Source organism: Simochromis diagramma, unplaced genomic scaffold, assembly GCF_900408965.1.
Source record: "Simochromis diagramma unplaced genomic scaffold, fSimDia1.1 OVJJ01000811.1, whole genome shotgun sequence".
Classification (NCBI taxonomy): domain Eukaryota; kingdom Metazoa; phylum Chordata; class Actinopteri; order Cichliformes; family Cichlidae; genus Simochromis; species Simochromis diagramma.
This window is the reverse complement of record NW_024387451.1, coordinates 167,631-187,426: the sequence shown is the minus strand read 5'-3', so window position 1 is coordinate 187,426 and position 19,796 is coordinate 167,631. Positions and strand designations below refer to the sequence as shown.

General features: G+C 39.8%; 1 protein-coding gene across 1 annotated transcript; it reads right to left on the bottom strand.

The window, feature by feature from the left end:
- Nucleotides 1–8,703: 8,703 nt before the first annotated feature.
- Nucleotides 8,704–10,611, bottom strand: LOC120722821. The gene is made up of 5 exons (XM_040013958.1): nucleotides 10,575–10,611; nucleotides 10,132–10,476; nucleotides 9,857–9,975; nucleotides 9,755–9,805; nucleotides 8,704–9,448 (listed from the first exon to the last, which is right to left on the bottom strand). Exons 1-5 carry the CDS (start codon nucleotides 10,609–10,611, stop codon nucleotides 9,329–9,331), a joined length of 672 nt encoding a protein of 223 aa, XP_039869892.1. The 3' UTR covers nucleotides 8,704–9,328.
- Between the last annotated feature and the right edge of the window lie 9,185 nt (nucleotides 10,612–19,796).

The window sequence follows — 19,796 nt, the reverse complement described above, 5'->3', positions numbered from 1 at the left end:
TATCATCCTCATCAGTCTATGTATTTAAGCCCTCTCTTCCCTTCAGCCCTTGTCATGTCATTGATGTTCCTGTCGTCTCTCCGTATGTATGTTCAGTTAGTCAGCCAGCCATTCATCCAATCTTTCAGCCAGCCAGCCAGTCCTTCGTTCCTGCTTTGTTCATTCACCCGCTCCAATAAATCCTCATCATTTCTGCACCGTGCGTCCTGCGTTTGGGTCATCTCTTCCACGCCTCCACACACAACCCCTGACAAAGCCACAGCTGGCAGTCATTCACATTTACATGACATCATGTAAATTCACATTTACATGCAACTTTTACAGTACATCCTAACATACAGTTTAAATACATTAAAAAAAAACAGTTAACCTTGCTTGTTACTTGTTCTTTATTCTTCATACACAGCTAAGTAGCAATATTTTATTGACAGCTATATTCTTTGCTTACACATCTGCATTCTTGCCTTAAAACATCTTTAAAGTTTAATGTTTATCAGAGAAACAGTAATATTTCAAACTTTACTTACAGTTGTAGCTGCTCTTATGTGTCATTGCTGCTTTTGTAAGTTTCAGATGAAATGCATTCTGGGCTACCTGACTGCACAAAGTGCACACCAGTCGCCACTGATGCATGCTCAGTAGAATGGGCGGAGTGGGAACAAATCTGGACATTTGTAGCGTACCTGGCTTGATGCATACTTTGAATTGGAACAGTACTTGAGAAAACAGAAAAGAACACATACTTAGTAAAGTATAGTCTCAGTGTTTATTTCCAATCTTATTTTGATAGTCTCATCCTGTCTCATTATTTAGATTCTGTTCAGCTGTGTTCCTCAGTTGTGTCCCTTCTCATCTCGTCTTATTTTCCTTGTCTTCTTTGTTGTGTCCTCGCTCTGTGTTGTGTGAACCCCTGTTCGGAGGTTTCTCCTCAAGAGCTCTAGTTTGTGAATGCCTGCCTCATGTTCTGCACATGTTTTGTATTTTTTGCTTTTTGAAGTTTTCACCATTAAAGTTGCTTTTTAAAAAAAAAAAAAATCTGACTGTCACACAGTCATTACATGACAGATGTAGTCCACCTGTATGTACCTTCCTGCACTCTTATGCATTATCCAGTGTTCCTCTCTCTTAAGTCACATGTTTATCACAGCCATTTCCATGGTGCTGGCAAAATCCATTACCATGTTTTCTCCTTATCACCTCTGTTCCCTTCACCTTTCTATTGAAGTCTCCTCCAATCATCAGTCTCTCCCTCAGGGATACTCTCTACCACTTTGTCCATCTTAGTTCACAATTCCTTTCTCTTCTAGTACTTCTGGGACACGCACACTGACAACATTCAGTATAGACCTTTTTATGTCCGGCTTCAAAGTCATGATCCTTTCTGACACTCTCTTCACCTTCACAACACTAATCACAAATTCTTCCTTAAAGGTTACTCCTACTCAGTTTCTCTTCCTGTCTACACCACAGAAGAACAGCTTGAGTCCACCTCTAGTGCCCCTTAGCGTTGCGTCCCTTCCACTTGATCTCCTGCACACACAGTAAATGTGCCTCTCCTCTTATATAATCTTATATGTGAATTTTGTGGACTTTTTTATTGATAAAGGGTAAGGACAATGTTTGTAGTGGTTATTCAGTTATGTAATGTTCTTGTTTTTTTTTCCTGTTTCTATAAAATATGATTCATTCTTTCCAAAATAACCTGTTGGAGTATTTTGGATTCACGGTCAGTCTATGTTATGTGACTGACTGAGATGTTAGTGGAGTCAGTTTTGCATTGATGGGAGCTGCTCCTGCTGTGTGTTGCTAACAAAAGAACTGAGCCTGAAGCTGGCAACATAAAGTTTGGGAGCTCAAAAGACACGTTTTAGAAGAGGGGGCTGCTTCAAGGTCAGAGTGTAAGAAAAACAGCATATTTTCAACTGTGCATTTTGTAAAGCTACTCTAGTAAAATTCAAGAATGAAAATATGAACTTAGGTTCACTTTAATTACCTTCATTTGAGTTTATTTGTTCCGCACATCAGACTTGGTGGTTATTTTGTGTTTGTCTGACTTGTGTTCACACTACAACTTATTAACTTTTGTGAAGTGCATTTTAACTCCGAGTTTAGCCAGGAGTCAGAACGTGTCTGTCAGACCACTGCATGCTCTCTCTTTCAGTTTCTCTCTGATTCTGATCTCTCTCTCTGTCTCTCTCGTTCATCATTAAGCAATGGCAGAGCCTCACTCACTCTCACTATGAGGTAATCTGGGCTGTTCAGAATTTTCCACACTGGCTCCTCCTCCATCAACCACCACTTATACTGTTTTGCCCTTCGATAAAGAGCTACTGGAAACTGGGTGCAGGGTTAAAATAAGTACTTTCTGTCTGAAGACAACATTGATTTCTGCTCTGTTCATGGCTATAAATTTATATAGTCAGACTTCACTACAAAGCAAAATATGTTGCTGCCGTGTCTAAAAGCTGCTCTGCTTCTTGTGTTCTTGTATACAGCCATTGTACTGGGAAAGATTTGCAAGACGTGTTTTAATGGATTAAAGATATGAACAATTAGTCAGCTAAGTGCAACATTTTGACTCTTAAGATGTATGATGATTTTCTTATAATAGATAAGGCTTTTGCCTTTTTTGAAAATATGAAGGGTACAATTTTATAAAAGAATTAAATATACCAGTTAAACAATGTGTCATGAAAAGGCTGTGTAGCAGGCAAGAGGCAGGACCCAAATGCAGGACTCTCAGACACTGGACTTAAACTCAAAATGCAGCTTTATTCGCTGGAAACACGTTTCAAGGCATTGACTTTACAAAACAAACCAAAAACCTCAAACATGAGCTAGAAACTAAACTGGACTCAAGAAACTAAAAACTAAGGAACATGAGCTAGAAAAAACAACCAGGAACACAACAAGAAAACACACGGCAAAAAAGAGGGTAAGACGCAACACAGGGCAAGAAAAATACAGGATTAAAATACACACCGGAGCAATCAGGGAATGAGAGACAGGAGGGAAACACAGCTGGGAGAAACCAGACAAAAAAGGTAATGTTGAGCAAAAACATGTACATTATAACAAGTTAAAATGTTTGGTGACAAAAATATGTTGACGAGACCAATGTCACATATGAAACCATGTTCTTCTGCCTGTTTCTCTAAATTTAAGCTGAAGTTTTTTCTCCTGGCCACTGCAAGGTTCCAATCTAGATGCAACAAAGGAGTGCTAATCTGTAGCACCAGTAACTTGGGTATCCCTCTCAGTGTACGTTAAATTTAGGAAAACATGGTCAAATGATCATCTTGTCCATTACATTCACAACTTACCATTTTTAACTTTGAGATACCTTTAGCCTGTTTAAATACACACACTACACAAGTGCACAGACCACAGGTAATAACAGAAGTGACCATAAAACAGTCTAGCTGTTGGGAGTGAATGAAAAGAGTTGATTCTTTAAATATATATGTATGTATGTGTATATATACATATATATGTATATATATATATAATCTTTTCTCTAAGTTAGAGGAAAAAGTAAGAACACTCTTTTCTACAAAGCAGAGGTGTGGACTCGAGTCACATGACTTGGACTCGAGTCAGACTCGAGTCATTAATTTTATGACTTTAGACTTGACTTGAAAAAATGTTCTAAGACTTGTGACTTGACTTGGACTTTTACACCAATGACCTGGGACTTGAATTGGACTTGAACCGGTTTACTTGAAAAGACTTGATATTTCACCCCAAATATAAAATTTAACATGCATATTATATAGAGATTGAAAATGTGACGTCATTCAGGGGTAAAACCGCAAAGGATTCTGGGAACTCGTGGCAAGAGGTACTAGCGCACGCAGGCTTTCAATTGAAATCAGTTACACAGCGATAAAAAGAAACACAAAAATGTCAAGAAGCTGTTGTATTATTAACTGCAATAGCCGGTCGCATGACAGCCACGGGAAGCCGACGGGTAAAGAGATCGGTTGTTATCGGATTACGTCGTTGAAGAGAAATTGTTCGAGCCATGTTTCCGAAGTAACAAAGAGCCAACAGATGGCCTGGATTGCAGCCATTCGAAGACCAAATATAACGTCCCAGAACACTCCAGCTCACAGGTTAGTCTGCTCCAAGCATTCCCACAAAGGTCAGTCTTCTGTTGTAGTTAATACGTCATTTTTCTTAACATAATTGGTGATATAGGTTACAAGCAAGTCTGGCGCTGAACAGAAATTGTCGCGCTATGCTCCTTTTTTTATTGTGCATAAATAGTGAATTGTCCTGACACAATATTGCGTTTCGCTTCTGTTATTATGGTACAATGACAAAAACATATACTTTTATTCACAGGATAAAACAGGTTTTTGTATCACTAATTGCCCAGTACGATTACAGCATACAATATTATTGTCACTGCTACATTTCTGTAATGCGAACCAGAAATTATTTCCACTACTAATTAATTACCATTGAGCTCAAAGGTTATATTAATAAACGGTTAACGAATGTGTATTTATGACGACGATTTGTGAGACTGGTAAACTTATGATACGTACGATGGTCTTTCGTTCTACACGGTGCATTTCAAGGTCCTGTACCCATCCGTCGGTAAACTGTACCTGGGCTTGTTGCAGTGACCTGAAGTTACTAAACTTCATGAGTGTATGCACTCACTCCAAGAACCGTATAATTATAAATATGCATATAAATATGCTACAATGAGATAGCTGACTTCATCTAACTAGCAAATGTTGTCCAGGCTATGTTGGTGATGCAGTTTTTTTTAATGTGTATAATATTTTTGTCATGCGATTTTAAAGCCAGTCCTACAACCGCATCCAAGAATAACATGCGGCTTATCTCAGAACTGTCGGTGAAAATTATTCTAGGAGCTAAGTTTAATTGAGCTGCATTTTAAAGAGGTGCAATTTCACAATTTGTGTATATTTTCTACGTTCACTATTTTGTCATGTGTTGAGAAAAACACAGATTTAAAAATTACATGGTCTAATATTTACATTTAGCATAACTGCAACATTATTTTTTCGTTTTTTTTTAAAGACTCGAAAGGACTTGAAATTCAAAATTTCAGACTTGTGACTTGACTCGGACTTTTACACCAGTGACTTGAGACTCGACTCTGACTTGCCTGACATTACTTGAGACTTGACTTGTGACTTGAGGATAAAGACTTGAGACTTACTTGAGACTTGCAAAACAATGACTTGGTCCCACCTGTGCTACAAAGTGACTAAGAGGTGAAAAACAATGACTATAGCTATAAAGTATAAATGCAGCCACTAAGATGTCACCGTTTAAGATTTGAACTGAGGACATTTTGAAGCCACAGTGTTAGTGTTCTGGTAACAGACATGTCAGATACAGGCTACAGCTGCATGTGTTGGGAACGTTTAAATCCAAAATGTCAATATTCCGATGGAACAGTTTTATAAAGGGTAAACTTGATAAAAAGATTTAAGCCATTTTTTAGCACTGTATCCTGTTCTATATTTACGATTTAAACTATATGTTCTAATGCACTGATCATCCTTTTACTCTGTTGTCCAGCTTGCATCATTGTAAAATTATAATTGTAAAATGTCAGATGGCTGGTCAGGAATGTGACAGTCCTGGATGTGGGCTGCATTTTAATTTGCTGTATTTGCAGCATGACTAAGACTGATTCTCCTCTTCTTTTAGGTGATTCGATGAAAAAAAAGAAAAAAAATCAATTCTCAGGCTGGATACTAGATTCTGTAAAAAGAAACAAGAAAATTTTCTTATAGATGTGTCTTTGACTATGTCTTTGAATTGCATAAGTGGACTTTTTAAATTAAACATGAAGAGATAGGACCGAGTTCCTGAACAGTACCTGTCTGAAGCCTCATTTTGATAACAAGGCAAATGATGACCTTAGTAAGAACGACAGTCACAGCGGTCAGAATTAAGCTCGTCAGGTTAGTTGTTTCATCAGCTCCTCCTACAGGAGAAATGCCCACATTTGACTTGAATAACACATTTTGTGCAAAAACTGAAAAGATTCTTCAAATGTGATCCAACCTCTTCACAGTACTGCATTACAATCTACCTGTATTGATGCAAGACACACATCTGTGGTTCCTGTGGTTAACTCTCATATGAAATGTTACATCATTCTTACCTTGAACCTTTAGATATGTTGAGTTGACGATCACTGGGTGTCCGTTTATATAATATCCACAGAAATACAACCCAGAATCAGACAAATCTACTTGTTTGATTTTGAGGAAGATAGTCGAGATGTTGGATGTCAATTCAACTTTTTCATGTTCAACTCCGTTGCAGAGAACACTGGGCTGAGCAAAATTATAAATTGATGAAATACAAATAGGCGAGGTTTGGTTGACTAGTCTAAACCAGATTGTGTGAGTAGGAAAACTAGAAAAGTTGGAGCACAGCAGTGTGGCATTTTTTCCAGGCTGGACTTCCACAGTCTGAGAATCTGAGCGGGAGATCCAGCCTGAAACAAACAGCAAGAAATGTAGTTCTGAGCTGTTAACACCAAAACAGATACTAATAGACCTCAACAGTTTTAGTAGCTCATAAATACCATTTTTCTTCTGGTTATTAAGTAAAACATTACCCTCACCCATGGAATTCATTTGGAGAAAGACTCATTGCCAGTACTTACCAAGGCTGAAGAGAAGTACAGCTGTTCTCATAATAAAGCTCATCGCTGTTCTTAATAACTGAGCTTCACTAAGGAAGTTTCAATAAAGAACAACTTCTGTCTCGCCACTGAGATACAATAACTTGCCCACAAAATGTTGCAGCACAAACATCTGCATGAGCACCAAAATGAATGAGGTGTGTTTTGCCTGTTTCGTAACACGCATTGTTAACACCTTCACCACTTCTTTGGATTGTGATCTCAGTGCTTTGAAGCTCCGTCCCAGCATGTAATATTGTAGATTTTTAAAGCATGTACCAAGACTGAGGCCAACATTGTCATCAAGTCTTTACAAGATTTTTTTTTTCAAAACACTGTTTTCCTGTAATATATAAGTAGAAGACAAATAAAATGCATTAACAGATTTGACAGAAGATAAAAGATCGGAATTAGTTTAGCAAAATCATAATGAATACATAAATTTACCACTGACGAGATTATGAGTAGTTTGTTTCTTATACATACAAATACAAATACTCTTACTTGGCATTTTATTAGGGATACCTTACCTGGTAGGACTCCCACCCCACACTTCCCCACCCGCCTTTGTGGTAACATTGCTGTGGTATAGATTCAGCAAGCTGCTAGAATCAGTCTTTCATGCACGTTAAGGCAGCATCATTTCACTGCTGCAGATTTAATGATGCAATCATGTCTGATATTTGGAGACCGTGGAAACCATTCAAGTCATGTTGATGAAAGCAGTCCAAGATCATATGAAATTTGTGACATGCTGCATTATCCCACTGCCATGTTTCTCAAACTGTGGGGTCGGCCCGCCAATGGACGATGGCTTATGGTGGGGTGCCACAGCTAAATGACCATCAACAGATCCTCTTACTTCTGGTTATATGCATTAAACCTGTTGATCTAAACAGCCAAAAAGAAAGACATCAAGCATTTGTGCGAAAGCAACACAGCTTATTTGCATGTGGTTTTAATGCAGAGCTTAATGTTCATCTTGCTGTGGCTTTCAGTTTAGCTGATGCACCGTTTTGCCACCACGGCGGAAGATGGTGGGTGGAGGGGCACAATCTGTAGCATGTTCATGACAGCCAGGAAAGAAAGCTGCACACTTTGTATTTCACTCTTACAGTCACTGTTAAACAAAATTAAAAGTAAACTGAAATCACTTTTATGTTTCTTATCCTAAAACTTGACTACATGACTTTAGAAAAAAGAAAAGAAAGGAAAACACTGTTGACTGTTGTTGTTGGCAAACAAAAGGCTGTACTCATACTAAGCAATTCAAATTGTTCTTAACCATGGTTGCTTTCATGTTCATTCATCCACAAACAGTTGAAATGTCTTTCTGAGCTCATTGGCTTTACATAACAGTCAAAAGCAGTCAGGGATGGAGGCCTGGCAATCAAGTTTGGCTTTAGATAAATGGAAAGTCATCTCTTTAGAAGGAAATGATGCTACATTAGGTGAAGAGATGCTAGCTAGATATAATTGGGACAACGCTCATCTGTGCTTTTAGAACCAGGACATCCTTGTCACGGTCTGGGTGAGTGGCAATTTTTTTCCACAGAGCCGTGGTCTCCACCTCTGGGCGGAGCCCTCATCATCTCACCTGTTGTCCACACCTGGTGGTTCCAGCTGTACTTAAGACAAGCACACCTAACTAGTCTTTGCAAGTTCGTCTGCTAACTCACCTTAGTGCTTTGACTTCTAGTTTCGCAGTGCTTCAAGTTCTCCTTTATGCTTACCTTGTGTTTCCTTGTGTTTTAGTCTTTTCATGAATCTCTCGATGCTGGTCATTGCTGTGGGTTACAAGCCACAGTTTCATGCTCTCTTTTTCCCTTCTCGCCTCATCTGCCTGCCCTCCTGTCACCGTCGTCCCGGATGAGTGGATCACCCAGGCTGGACTCACTGCTCACGCCATCTCAATTGAAAAAGGCTTTGATGACAAGGTTATCTGAAAATTCCAGTTTTTGGAAGCTATTAAGGTTCACTACATGGAGTTTACAATAGGCAGAGGATTAGCCACAATTCATCAGTAAAGATATTATATCTGTTGATACAGACTGGTAGTTCAGTTCAGTTTTACACATAAGCTGTGAGCAAACCAGAAAAAAACTCAAACACATTTTGGTGACGTCTGTTTTATTACAACCTGCAAGTCTGTTGCTTCAGCTTTAATGAGATTTTGTGTGTGATTATATACATGCATTTATGTACTAAGATTAAAGTTCAAAATTAATTAGAGCTTTAACTGCCCAGAGAAGAGTCTGTAGCTGTGACAGGTGGATGTCACAGTGGCAAGACTTTGCAGCAACCAAACAGCTAACTCCATAGTCTAAAAAGCCGATGCAGAGTCTGGCCTCACATACTTGTAAAAAGCTGCAGGTCTTTTACCAGCAACAATGTCTGTAAAATAAGCCTCAGAGATGAGATGAGATTTTCATTGACTGTCAGACCACAGTTGCTGTCTCTTCATGTCAAACAAGGTAATTATTACACTACAGCAGAGCCTCACTCACTTTCACTACAAGACAATCTAAGTTATACATCAAAGTCGTCACTAGCTCGTCCCCCATCAACCATCAGTGACAATTTTTTTTTCTCAAGTAATGTCAACATGTGTGAGAGATCTTTTGTGTTGCTTTTCCTGTGAGTCTATCTCGTAGCAGCGTACACAACATTTGGCTCCAGCTCTCTCTGTGGCACAGACCTTCTGATTTTTGTTCTCAGAGGGAAACTCAGTGCTGCATAGTTCATGGCATCATAGTCCACATTCTGTAAATGAAAATGTTCAAAGTCACTAATCCTGCACATTATTTATTCATCTCTTAACATCCACTAGGTCAGAAGCAATCTGTGTAGACTGATGTGTAGAGTTAGAAAAAATTCTGCCCTATTGGGAATACAGACACACAAATACTGTAATGTTTCATTTGAAATTCATAAATGTACATTTTCAGCAACATAACTCAAACCCAATTCAAGACTGATTGCTGGTGACCGGTGGATGTTAATATATGAATGATTGAATCAGACAATATATAAATCAATCGATCTGAATCTACGGTTTAAATAGATTACCTCACTGCGTTGAGGATTCTGTCCATCATCTTGAGCTATTTGATAGAAAAGCTACATCAGTTAGCTATTCACTAAAAACTGTTGCATGTTTAGTTTAATTTAAAACACATAAATACCTGTATGAAGTTTCCTGATCTTGACAACCAGACCGATGATGACCAGTAGAAGAAAAACAGTTAAACTGCCCAGGATCATAGTGGATGGATTTTGTGATGAATCTTCTACACGAAAGACATTTTTTTAGATTATTTAATGAAAATAAATAACAGCAATAATAAATATGAGTATCTGTAGTTTTTTGACAGGTAATAAAAATAGTACATATCCTAATTCAATTTATGCTGTTAATGAATCAATAGAGAAAAAAACAATCTTACCTTGAACCTTTAAATTTGTTGCACCATAAACTATGAACTTTTCATTCTTGAGTTCGCCACAGAAATACAGCCCAGAGTCAGATGAATCCACTTGTTTGATCTCAAGAAATAGCACAGAGGTGTTGGATGTCATGTTGAATTTGCCATTCTGAAATCCTTCATAGAAAGTCACATTGCTCTCAGGGCTGAACATAGATGAGATCCAGCTAGCGTTGAGTCTGTTGGTCACTCTGAACCAGAATAAGTGAACATGATAACTGCTAAGGTTGGAGCACTGCAGCGTGACTTCTTCATCAGGCTGAACCTCCACAGTGTGAATCTTGAAGGCTAAGACAGAGATCCAACCTGGAACAAACAACGAGCATTAATGACATGTACGTAAGGTTCAGTCCTGCTGGATTACTGTATAGAAGTAAATGTGAAAAGGTGACAGATGTACTTACTGAAGGTGCAGAGTAAAATTGGCTTCATGTTCATCATTGTGACAAGCACCACTATAGTGTCACTAACTGAACTGTGCTCCAGTAAAAGTGATCTGTACATAAAGAGGCGGGCTGTGCTTTTATATGTGCAGTTATTCAGACTGACAGTGACGGTGCTTTTAGGAGCACGAGTGCAAACTGACACTGAGTAAGAAAACTGGGCTTCATTAAAATCCAGTTTGATACCATTGTTCATGTAAGTTTTGGGGTAAAGGGCTAACTGTTTACTAGAGACATGTCAGCAAATGTATACAGTATTAGATATTCCTTGTTGTTGTATTCAAATATTTATGACAGTCATTACTTAGTTGCTGATTTTGTTACTGTTCATTAGTTTTGGTGCAGGTTGTTTACTTCACATCTGTCTGCAGACAAAGTTTAAGTGTAATTTAAATAAGCAAGCTCTTTAGTCACTCGTTTGCTTTCCCGGCTGCTGGTCTGTTCTTTATCTCACCTCCACTTTCCCACACTTTAAAAGTCAACGCTGACATCATTGCTCCAGTCCAATCATCTTTTCTTCAAGTCAGTCAGTCTCCACTCTGTGTATTTGAAATCACACTGCTCATCTTTCATTCTTGCTTGCCACCTTCTTTGTAGTGACCCTCCAAGTCTTTCAGTGCTCCAGCCAACCCTCTATCCTACTTTCAGCGCTACACTTGGAGGGTCCTGTCCTAATTCCAAACCCCATTTTTATTTAGTTCTGCTGTGATGAGACCTGGAGTCTAACTACCAAATACCACCATTGAATTCTGTTTATTAATAAATTATGTTCAGTGTATTCTAATGACCTGTCCTTTTTGAAATGCTGTGCACATCATTTATCATATAGGTGTTAGTGTACCCTTCATATTCCATGGGAGAGTCTGGAGATTTTTCAGGGTGTGTCAGAGGTGTTTAGACCATCCTCTGGGACTGGATATCCTCCTTCACTGTGCTCACCCCACTGAACACTCTCATGGAAACCTCCCTCAGGACTCAATATCTCCAATATGCAAGGAAGCACAACCCACGGCTAATCATTCACTTACCTTCCTGCCCAGTAACCTCCCTCTACTCTGATGCAGAGCTCCCCGTTCCTTGGCTCTCCGTGTGCTCCCTGTGTTTAAGTGTTTCTCCGCCCTTGATCTTCCTCAGCTCTAGGTCCCCTGTTTAAGTTTCAGTTTCTAGGCATGTTCTTGTCTCAGTTAACATTTTGTAAATAAACCTTGTAAATAATTCAACACGTGTCATTGAGTTTGCTCTTGGGTCCCATTCTCATATTTCCTCCTGTTCATGACAGTACCTTAATATCCAAAACGTTAACTTAGTATTTTATTAGGAATTACCTGTGCAGTGATGCTAAAGTTAATGATACATTAAACCAGTAGCTCTATAAATGCATAGTGACTTGAGAGTAGTAGATTCAAATGCATCTTATTGTGACACTTTCACCTGGTGTGGTTTTCACATTTAATTTCACATCTTAAAATGTAAAAAAACAAACAAACAAAAAAAAAAACAATAGCAGACTAAAGGTTGTGCAAGTGTCACTTTACTATAGCTGAGAGCAGTTAAGCGAGTTTGTGAAGTTAGGTGTGACCAGTAATCTGGAGTGCAGTGAACCACCAGCATCATGTGACCTGGCCTATGTGTGCTTAGCACAGAGGAAAAAAACACTCTGAGCAGCTCTTCTAACCAACTCAACTCAGTCTCCACTGTCTCTGAACAAAGTAGCAGCTGCATAGTGACCATAACAAGTTCCATGATCATATCAACCCTAACTGACAGTATACACAGTCCTTATTAATGTGTATGTACAGGGTGGGCCATTTATATGAATACACCATAATAAAATGGGAATGGTTGGTGATATTAAAGTCCTGTTTGTGGCACATTAGTATATGTGAGGGGGAAAACTCCTCAAGATGGGTGATGACCATGGTGGCCATTTTGAAGTCGGCCATCTTGGATACAACTTTTGTTTTTCCAATAGGAAGAGGGCCATGTGACACACCAAACTTATTGGTGATGTCACAAGAAAAACAATGGTGTGCTTTGTTTCAACGTAACTTTATTCTTTCATGAGTTATTTACAAGTTTCTGACCACTTATAAAATGTGTTCAATGTGCTGCCCATTGTGTTGGATTGTCAATGCAACCCTCTTCTCCCACTCTTCACACAGTGATAGCAACACCACAGGAGAAATGCCAGCACAGGCATCCAGTATCCGTAGTTTCAGTTGCTGCACATCTCGTATCTTCACACCAGAGACAATTGCCTTCAGATGACACCAAAGATAAAAGTCTAAGGGGGTCAGATCGGGAGACCTTGGGGCCATTCAACTGGCCCACGACGACCAATCCACTTTCCAGGAAACTGTTCATCTAGGAATGCTCGGACCTGGCACCCATAATGTGGTGGTGTACCATCTTGCTGGAAAAACTCAGGGAACGTGCCAGCTTCAGTGCATAAAGAAGGAAACACATCATCATGTTGCAATTTCAAATATCCAGTGGCCTTGAGGTTTCCATTGGTGAAGAATGGACCCACTATCGTTGTACCCCATATACCACACCAAACCATCACTTTTGTTGTTCCAACAGTCTTGGAGGGATCCATCCAATGTGGGTTAGTATCAGACCAATAGCGGTGGCTTTGTTTGTTAACTTCACCATTCACATAAAAGTTTGCCTCATCACTGAACAAAATCTTCTGCGTGAACTAAGGGTCCTGTTCCAATTTTTGTTTTGCCCATTCGGCAGATTCTGTGCACCGATCTGGGTCATCCTCTTTGAGATGCTGCAGTAGCTGGAGTTTGTAAGGGTGCCATTTGTGAGTAGCTAATATCAAGAAACTTAGCAAGCAGTTTGCTAACTGTAGCATGGGAGATGGGTAGTCTCGTAGGGTGTCTTGCATTGAAATCTGCTGCAATGACCCGGTTACTGCGTTCACCAGATATCAACACGATTTCGATCCGCTTCTCACATGTTAACCTCTTCGACATGTCAATGGCTGTGAACAAAGGGAAACTTGTAAATAACTCATGAAAGAATAAAGTTACGTTGAAACCAAGCACACCATTGTTTTTCGTGTGAAATTACCAATAAGAGTGATGTGTCACATGGCCCTCTTCCTATTGGAAAAACAAAAGTTGTATCCAAGATGGCCGACTTCTAAATGGCCACCATGGTCACCACCCATCTTGAGGAGTTTGCCCCCTCACATATACTAATGTGCCACAAACAGGACTTTAATATCACCAACCATTCCCATTTTATTATGGTGTATCCATATAAGTTTTGTGAATGTGTGGATGACTGGATATGTAAAGCGCTTTGGGGTCCTTAGGGACTAGTAAAAGCGCTATATAAATACAGGCCATTTGCCATTTGCCATTATATATGAGTTTTTGGCCATGATTCTTTCTTAAATTCATTTTATTTATTTTTTAAGAGCTACGTTTTGAGGTGGGTCATTCACGGATGCTTTCAACTCCTTTTTGTTTGTTTGTGTTCGGAAGTCACAAACAAACAGTCATCTTGTCTTCATATTGCTATTTGCCTTGATTTCTGCTGAAGATGGCTTATTGTCAAGGTTGACTGAACAGAATCGGGTGCAGACTTGAGGAAAAGTGCAAAGATGGTTTATTTACAAAACACAGAGTGACCATCAGAGATGGGCAGTAATGCGTCACAAGTACAAGTAACACGTTACTGTAATTCGATTACTTTTTCAAGTATCGAGTAAAGTAAGGGATTACTATTGCAAAAAAGGTAATTAGATTACTGTTACTTTCCCGTAAGCACGCTGCGTTACTGCGTTACTAAAACCGTGATTTTTTTGCGAGAGTGTCTCATGACAGTGACGTAAGCGAGTGCAACATTCGTGGCAACACCTGTGTGCAGATCAACAATGGATAATATATCGAGTGCAGGAGAGAGTATGAGCGTGGAAATACTGACCTTACTTTGAGTTTCATTCCGTAAAAAGTGACAAAAACATTAGCGTCCGCTGTTCACTGCATGGGAAGAAAACTTCTTTTTACAGCGAAAAACCCCATAATTTCTGAGCAAGCACCGAGTGCGCTACCAGGGAAATTTACAGACAAACTCGCGGATCCTTCCACTGACCGCTGCGGCTCACCTGCACCAGGGCAAACATCAACCTACTATACAGGTGAAAATAGAGCAACAGGACCGCTGAGTCTTTGATTTTATTTATGTTCTGCTGTGTTTTATTTGCATTTGTTTGAAAGAGTGAGTGTAAACACACAAAAAAATATATATTTTATGTGCTGGAATGTGCAGAAAATAGGTTTAAATGTTAAACTAATTTCTTCAAGTCAGAGAATGTTGCATATAATTTAATTTTTGCTTGATGCATAAAGTTAAAAGATTAAAACTGATAAAACAAGTTTTAAAAAGAGACTTTTTCCATTTGATTACATTTTGTATGATGGATTATGTAGAAAAAGTAGAATTGGGCTGAAAGATCTATCGCTTTATCACCTATTCAGGCTGTAAATCGTGTTTTTAAAAAGTAACTAAGAATCAATTACTTTTGAAAATAAGTAATCAGTAAAGTAACGGGATTACTTTTTGGGGGAAGTAATCAGTAATTAGTTACTGATTACTTCCCCCAAAGTAATTAGTTACTGATTACTTTGTTCAAGTAACTTGACCAACACTGGTGACCACATACAGAACGTGAAGGGAGTTCAGGGGTTCAGGGTTCCACAGGGTATGGTTAAGAGAATTCCACACACAGTCTCCGATATGCTCCCACACTCCTCTTCGGCCACGCCACTCATCTCTTGCAACTTCACTTACACTCAGGAAATCCAGGGACGAGAATCCAGGATGTGACCTGGAAATCAATATACAGAACAGATGAGAAATCAGGACCAGGAATATCACAAGGAAACACAAGAGTAGGTTTGAGCTGGGCTACACTAACGTGAGTAGTACAACTTTTTAAGCCCTTGCCTTAAAAAGTTGCCGGGAGTAGCAGCATAACGAGCCACAGGTGAGTACCTGCTTCCAGGTGTGTTGGCCGAAAACGGAAGCCCACAGTGAGCTCCGCCCAGGTGAGGATGAGACAGTAGAGAGAGCGAGAGAGAAGAATAACAAATAGCTGTAGCCTTATTGAGCTGGCCGGGCAGAGACAGGGACCATGACACTTATAGCTGAAATGTGTCCATTTATTGCACTATAAGAAATATAGTGATGTGTCTTCATAGAGTAAACTTTTTTGTTTTCTCTTTTTTCTGATGTAAAATGGTAAATAGCCTGTATTTGTACAGCGCTTTTCTAGTCCCTAAGGACCCCAAAGCGCTTTACACAACCAGTCATCCACCCATTCACACACACATTCACACACACATTCACACACTGAACTAAAGTGTGAACTAAACTAAAGGTTTTTAACCCGTATCATTCCTTGCACTACTGCTTGACCAATGGCTGACTGTATGCTTAGACTAATAAGCAAAAAAGTGCAAGTGCTCCTAAAAATACCAATTATCAGTTTCATGGGGGAAGCAATCAAATTCAATACATTACTGGTTTAATGTGTGTGTGTACTGTATGGCCGCATGTCTGGTTGTACATTAAATACATGAAGAAACTTGCATACCAGGTAGAATCAATTTACAGTTTACAGTCCTTCTGTCAGTTCTGGTTGGCTCACTACTTTCTATCTGTGTCTCTCTCCTTATCGCGCTACCTCTCCTGTGACTGAATCTATCTTGACTGAAAGGGGTGGTTATTTAGTTATATATAATCAGATTACTGAAATACACTGACCAGTCTTGTCTGGCACCAACAGCCATGCCATATTCAAAGTCATCTAAATCACCTTCCCTCCCCTTTAAACTTCAACAGGTTGCCTTGACCTTGACTATATGCCTATATCTGGTGGCGGCCATGTGCCATGCATGCCATGTTGGCTTACAAGCAGCTGAACAGGTATACCTACAGAGTAGTGAATGAGTGTCTTTTCTTAATGTGTATACATTAGTTTTGATATTAAATATAGTAAATTAATATTAAACATGGCTAAATTAAAGAAGTCTGTGTCTGTAACAGTAACCCCTGTGAACCTTAACTTTAGGCTTCACATTTTGATTCAGACAGTTCTAGCATTGACTTTATTTGCTGTCAGTGAAAGCACATATTTCACCTGCTCTTCAAACTCTTTGTTTAAGAGTGCCAATCTGGAAAACAGCACCCCAATACATGAAGTCTGGATTGGGTCTTTGTTTAAAAAGTCCTAATATCTAAACCTATTGGTATTACCCAGCAGGAAATGCAGAGTTCACTTGGTGAGGGCACTCGACCTGTGATAACTGCATCTGTTATCCAGGTGTCTACACTGCCACCTCTGATAAAAAGCTGATGCACCGTTTGTCACCACGGCAGAAGATGGTGGGTGGAGGGGCACAATCTGTAGCACGTTCATGATGGTCAGGAGAGAAAGCTGCACACTTTGTATTTCACTCTTACAGTTAATGTTAAACAAAATTAACAGTTAAATTAAATCACGTTTGTGCATTTTATCCTAAAACTTGACTACATGACTTTAGAAAAAAGAAAAGAAAGGAAAACACTGACATTGTTCTACTGATTCGTCTTTTTTTCAATGATCCTTTATCGTTCATTTCACCACATCAGCAAAGAGACAGACTTTCTGTGTTGGTTTTTACAAAGTCTTTACTCTGTTCTTTAAAGCTCTATGACCTCGTGTTGTCACTGTGCTGCATCTTTCTGTAGTGTGATATGCACTTGTATCTCACTCAACTCTCCTCCCCCCTGCAGACCATCTGACTCACCCTATGACTAAGTTTGACAGTCTTAAGCCACTTTTGTGCCTCTTTGGCAAACATTACAGCTGTACTCATACTAAGCAATTCATATTGTTCTTAACCATGGTTGCTTTCATGTTCCTTCATCCACAAACTGTTGAACTGTTTTCTTTTTTGAGCTCTTTGGCTTTACATAACAGGTTGGGAAAAGATTTGCTTGGGGTAAAAAAAAAGTCCTTTTTTGAATGAGTATTGGTGTAACCCTGTGCTTTTGCTGCAGAACAGCAGCTTTGACACTGATTTTAATCATTGACCCAGAAATGCTACTTTGCTGTTTTTGATGCTGAGCTCAAAGGGAAACACATGTCCTTTGCATATCTGGATGCAGCCCGAAAAGAGTGACATGGAACCACACTTCTGTGGGCCAACAAACTGGACACAATATTGTATCGAATGCCATGTGGAATGGGAAGCAGTCAGGGATGGAGGCCTGGCAATCAAATCACAGTTTGCCAAGTTTGGCTTTAGATAAATGGAAAGTCATCTCTTTAGAGGAAAATTATGTTGTTAGGTGAAGAGATCCTAGTTAGGTATAGTTGGGCTAAACTGTCATCTGTGCTTTTAGGACCAGGACACCCTTGTTATGGTCCGGGTGAGTGGCAGTTTTTTTCTCCACAGAGCTGTGGTCTCCACCTCTGGGCGGAGCCCTCATCATCTCACCTGTTGTCCACACCTGGTGGCTGTACTTAAGACTTGTCTGCTAATCCACCTTAGTGCTTCAACTTAGGCCTGCTCAAAATAACACCCTTGAGCGAAAGTTGGATTGCATCGCGGAACAGCTCACTGCAGTTGTGAGTTCTCAGAATCGGCTGTTTGGGCAAAAGAATGAAAACACCAGCAAGTTTGATACCATCACTGGGAAGCTCGCGGTTCTCCAACAGGAGATTGAGAGACCAGTGTCGGAGTGTTAAAGAACAGCTTTGAAATTCTCATGAGTCGTCGCAAAGAAAAATTACCATCATAATCCGGCTACCCCTTCGGCGCCAGCTGTGGGCTCAAGGCCGGAGCTGAACAAAACACCCTGATAATGACTGTGTTTAGTCTGTTCCTTCCCATTCCATGCAAGGCCACCTGGGTTGGCTGGAAGACTGTTTACTTAGCCTGGCAGGGCGAAGGACACTGTCTCAGCTGAACTATGGACACACACACACACACACATACTGATAAGCACTCACTGACGCATCACCCTCCAACGCTTACCTCCCCTCTGATGTGGACATCGGGTCAGCTGGAGGCGCAGTCAAAAGATTGCAGCAGTCCCAGATCAGATGTACACACTGGAACTCTTTCCCATGTTGCTGTCTGCGTTTATTGTGCTATGGTGTGTTGATATCTGTGCATTCCTGTATTATCCTTCTGTGTTACACATTTCGATGTTTTTTTTTTTCCCTCGCTACCTAGCCTGACCTGTCTCCCCAATGTGATGTTCGTGTATTGTATGTACGGTTGGCAAGGTCTGTCATCTCGGTTGTGGGCAAAAGACCTGCAACTGACAAATAAAGGCTATCTCTTCATCTTCTAGTTTATGCTTACCTTGTGTTTTAGTCTTTTCATGGATCTCCAATTCTCCAACCTGGATGCACTCTCACTTACCTGGACGCTGGTCATTGCTGTGCATCACAAGCTACAGTTTCATGCTCTGTTTGCCGTCTCGCTTCATCTGCCTGCCCTCCTGTCACCGTTGTCCGGGATGAGTGGGTCACCCAGGCTGGACTCACTGCTCACACTCATAGCATCTCATTTGAAAAAAGCTTTCATGGCAAAAAGGCTAGCTTTGATGGCAAAGTTAATCTGAAAATTCCAGTTTTCGGAAGCTATTAAAAAAATAACAGTGAGGTTAACTACATGGAGTTTACAAGAGGCAGACGATTAGCCACAACTCATCAGTAAAGATATTATATCTGTTGATACAGACTGGTAGTTCAGTTCAGTTTTACACATAAGTTGTGAGCAAACCAGAAAAAATTATACACAGTTTTATGACTGCATCAGCTTTAATGAGATTTTATGTGTGATTATATACATGCATTTTTGCATTAAGATTCAAGTTAATAAACTAGAGCTTTAACTGCCCAGAGAAGAGTCTGTAGCTGTGACAGGTGGATGTCACAGTGGCAAGACTTTGCATCGGCTTTCTAGATTATGACTTTGGTTGTTTGGTTGCTGCAGAGTCTTGATCATGCTTGTAAAATGGTACAGAAATTTTACCACTAACAATGTCTGTAAAATAAGCCTCAGAGATGAGATTTTCATTGACTGTCAGACCACAGCTGCTGTCTCTTCATGTCAAACAAGACAAACTACATCTGTGTTATTATTTCAATACAGCAGAGTCTCACTG

Bases quoted from the DNA above. Each gene is read 5' to 3' on its own strand.
- LOC120722821 (XM_040013958.1), bottom strand. From the start codon at position 10,611: ATGATGAACATGAAGCCAATTTTACTCTGCACCTTCA. The intron at 10,477-10,574 runs GTAAGTACATCT...TGTTTGTTCCAG, and splicing joins AATTTTACTCTGCACCTTCA to GTTGGATCTCTGTCTTAGCC. The intron at 9,449-9,754 runs GTAATCTATTTA...TTTCATTTACAG, and splicing joins AGAATCCTCAACGCAGTGAG to AATGTGGACTATGATGCCAT.